At 34.5% G+C, this 4,053-nt stretch overlaps 1 protein-coding gene across 1 annotated transcript; it reads right to left on the bottom strand.

Moving 5' to 3' along the window:
* Nucleotides 1-235: 235 nt before the first annotated feature.
* On the bottom strand, nt 236-3,760 carry LOC133336225 (leucine-rich repeats and immunoglobulin-like domains protein 3). The gene is made up of 3 exons (XM_061544508.1): nt 3,499-3,760; nt 3,027-3,445; nt 236-1,210 (listed from the first exon to the last, which is right to left on the bottom strand). The coding sequence occupies exons 1-3, from the start codon at nt 3,758-3,760 to the stop codon at nt 236-238; spliced, it is 1,656 nt and encodes a 551-aa protein (XP_061400492.1).
* Nucleotides 3,761-4,053: the final 293 nt, after the last annotated feature.

Below are 4,053 nucleotides of genomic sequence, written 5' to 3'. Positions count from 1 at the left end.
GCTGATATATCCAAAACTCTAAAGCAAACATGCGTAGATCAACATACTTTGTGGCATCTCCGGTGAATATTTCAAAGTGTTGAAAATGGAATATACACTCCACCTTAAATACTGAAAATTTTTGTATCCCCCCCAAAAATAACAATAAACACATAATATCCTTTACCACCGTGTTGGGTAGTTTATTTAAACTATATATTTTATCTTATAAATCTATATATAACACAAATTCTCCTTATGCACTATTATAAATATCTTCAATTTGATATTTCTTAACCAAATTAATGTCCTTAATACACGCTTGCACCGTTGTTACCACGCACAACGGTCGTTGTCCACTGTAGTATGGACTCTGCTCACGAACGTAACTTATTTGGCGTATTTCCAAAAAGTTCACCAATTCATCCCAACATGGACATTGCCATGGATTACCTTCCACCGATACTTTTCGTAGCCGAGGAAATGTTGCATTGGTATCAGGCAAAAATGAAAGGCGATTATTATCAATCAACAATTCACTGACATCTGTCAGGCTATCAAGAACCTCTGGAGGTATAACCTCCAATAGATTATTCCCCATGTGCAGTTTGTCTAGACGTCGCATTGGGGCAAACATTCGTACATCCAATGTGGTGATTTCATTATTGCCCAGCGAGAGATACTGAATGAATGGCAACGAGGCAAATGCCAGTGGGTGCAAACGTTTGATGTTATTCGATTTTAAGATAAGTTTTTTCAAACGCGGTAATGTCGACGGTCCAAATACATCTGCATCGAAATATTCCAGTGCGTTTTGTGACAAATCCAGAGTGTCCAGTGTTGTTAACCCGGCAAAGGTATTTGATTTCAGCATTTTTAAATCATTTTCCTGTAAATATAATTTCCTCAACGATGAAAGATTTGAAAACGCTGTTGAATTGAGTGTGGTCAAGCGGTTGCGACTCAAGTCTAAATATTGAAGTTTTATTAAATGTTCGAATTGCTTATCTGTCAGTTCTTTGAGATCATTGGAATTCAAATCTAAACTCAGCAGACGATTGAGACCTTCAAAGACGTCAACATCTAATAGCTCTAAGCTATTTGCGGATAAGTTTAAAGTTTTCAACTGTGTCATACTGCTGAATGTATGATTACCAATATAATGCAAGGGATTTGAGGTTATTTTCAATTCATCCATTCTTTCCAGGCCGCTGAATGATTTAATTGTAAGCTGAAAATGAACAAATAGAAACAAATTTATTAAAACAAAAACTATTGTACATTTTTAAATGTCCCTCCACCATGAATTGTACGTTTAACATAAATGTAAACGTTCCGGATTTTAGAGATATGGTGGGTAATGTCCTGAATTATTTTTGGTTGATTTAATTACCCAATGAGAATCAGGAGGTATTACTATATTGAGGAGATGCCTAAATGTCTGTCGATATATTTTATTACTGTCATGTTTGAGTTTTTTTTATCACAATATCTTTAGAAGGCGGAATGTTTGCAACAGATGGCTAAAACGTCTTTGTAGGGTAACAATTCACTATTCCACGTAACGACTACCCAACCCCAACACACGGAACAAATCAAAATTATTAAACATATGGCTAAATCGACTAAATCGTTTTAGAATTCCATACTATGTGGGATATAAACTGAAAATTTCGTCTACCGAATATCCCCTTACTATGGTGGAATATAGTATATGTGATAACCCCAATACACGAAAAAAATCCTATAACTATTTTAATATAAAAAAGGGGGTTATAAGGGGACTACCCCTGAAAGGGGGTGAATATTAATAATATTCGGTAGGCAGATTTGTTACCATATACCACTGCAAAGTACCAAATTACAGCGAATTCGGTTGAAAACCGTGCTCAAGAAGAGAGATTTGCTACGCAATAAGAACTCAAAGTAAGAAATTTCAGCGTATTCGGTTGAAAAACGGGCTCAAGAACCCCAAAATACCCAAAATTGGGGGTTACCCTTATATGAGGGCTACCCGAAAAATGGACCTATATTTATAATTTTTTGTGGAAAGATTCGATACGCAATAAGAACTCAAAGTACTAAAGTACAGCCAATTCGGTAAAAAAAAATCCGGTCAAAACCCCCCAAAAACTGGAAATTGGGAGGTACCCTTATATAATTTTTAGTGGAGAAATTTGGTACCCAATAAGAACCCAATGTACCAAATATCAGCGAATTCGGCTGAAAAACGCGCTCAAGAACCTCAAAATACTGAAAATTGTGGGTATCCTTGTATGGGGGCTGTCCAAAAAAATGGACCTATATTTATAATTTATAGAGGGGAGATTTGCTACCCAATAAGAACTCAAAGTACCAAATTTCAGGGAGTTCGGTTGAAAAACACGCTCAAGAACCTCAAAATACCGAAAATTGGGGGGTACCCTTATATGGGAGCTATGCCTAACCGTGGACCGATATATGCCATCTTCGAACTTGACCTGCCTGCTGACAAAATACGACACTATGCAAAATTTTGGGGCACTATCTCAATTCGTTTAGACGCTAGAGTGATTACAACAGACAGACGGACATGCTTAGATCGTCTTAGAATTTAAGAATTTCAATCATCTTTTTCTCACGGGGAAGTCCCCACCCCCCTAAAAGGGGGCGAACATTAATAAATTTTGGGAAAGAGATTTTTTTAATCTATATGACTACAAAATACCAAATTTCCGCAGCAAAAATTATTATTATGGACCTAAGTCGGTATTTAGAGAATTTTGAAAAACATTTTTAAATCGAATTCGCTCTATTTTTGTATTCCCATTGGATGATAAATCTGTCTACCCATATATAAGAGTAGCCCCACTGTTAAATATTATGAGAATTTCAATCATCTTTTTCTCACGTCTGTTTCGGTATATTAATGGTCCTATTATAACCTAAGGTAATTTTTGATATTTTGATCGTTATCCTTATGGTGGGGGGTATAAAAAACTTGGTTTTCCCCTACTTCTAATTTAATTAAAAAAAACTGCACTTGAATAACCATAAACAAAGCTTACCTCTTCAATTTGATTATCGCTCAGTGTCAACAATTGCAATTGGGGATAATTATGAAAGCTAACCGTTTTCAATTCGTTATTATCCAAATGTAGACATTTCAATTTTTGAAATGATTTCCATAAATCAGCTTCGATATTTGTTATTGAATTGTGTGAAAAATTGCCATACTGTAAATACAACAATTTATTCTTCAATTCAAATGTTATTTCTGTTAAAGAATTCCAGCTAGCATCGAGATTTCCCAGTCTATTATATATGGAAAAGTAGGAACCTTTTAGTTCTTCTACACCTGTACCCGATATGTTCAAGTATACAAGATTTGTCAGGGCTTTAAAGCCATCATCGTCATTGCTTAATTCCAATGATCTCGCTTGCGATAAATCCAATGATTCCAAGTCATTGCAACAGTTGATAATATCTAGAAAATAACAATTTTCAATTCCCATTTTCATTACTTTCAACAATAATTACCACTAATTTGAAAAGTGTTTTTCTTTTCGTTCAAAATTTTTAGATGTTTCCAATTCCTCTGTGCGGCAGAATGTAAATCCCTTATTTTCTCTATATCAATGCAAACAACAACGTTGTGTGGATGCTCAGAAATATATTGCTGTTGTTGTTGTTGTTGTTGTTGCTGATGCGTTAAAGTGTATTCCAGAAACTGCTGATTTGTATTTATGAATGGTACCAATCCCGTAATCAAAATTAAAATTCTCAATGAATTTAAGATCATTTTATTTATTGTTATTACTTTTTTTTCGAATATGATTGCTTCTATGACTAATAATGTTTCTTTTCTGACTTCAGATTTAAGACTGGCTGCATTTGTTTACGAAGAATACTTTTTGATAAAGAAAAAAAACAGGTTCTCTCCATGAGTTTTTTTATTTGGTTTGTTTACGCGAATTAATGGTGCTAACTTAGTATTTTTGTTGATATTTGCGTTTTCGTCTTGAAATGAACTTCGTTTTTTGAAATTTCGTACAATAGCCTAATAACCGTTATTTTGAAATTTCGTGAGTTGCA

Source organism: Musca vetustissima, unplaced genomic scaffold (assembly GCF_032173495.1).
Source record: "Musca vetustissima isolate MV318-11 ecotype Yass unplaced genomic scaffold, APGP_CSIRO_Mvet_v1 utg72979, whole genome shotgun sequence".
Taxonomy (NCBI): domain Eukaryota; kingdom Metazoa; phylum Arthropoda; class Insecta; order Diptera; family Muscidae; genus Musca; species Musca vetustissima.
This window is presented reverse-complemented; position numbering and strand designations above follow the sequence as displayed.

Bases quoted from the DNA above. Each gene is read 5' to 3' on its own strand.
- LOC133336225 (XM_061544508.1), bottom strand. From the start codon at position 3,760: ATGATCTTAAATTCATTGAGAATTTTAATTTTGATTACGGGATTGGTA. The intron at 3,446-3,498 runs GTAATTATTGTT...GTTATTTTCTAG, and splicing joins AAACACTTTTCAAATTAGTG to ATATTATCAACTGTTGCAAT. The intron at 1,211-3,026 runs GTAAGCTTTGTT...GTTCATTTTCAG, and splicing joins GCGATAATCAAATTGAAGAG to CTTACAATTAAATCATTCAG.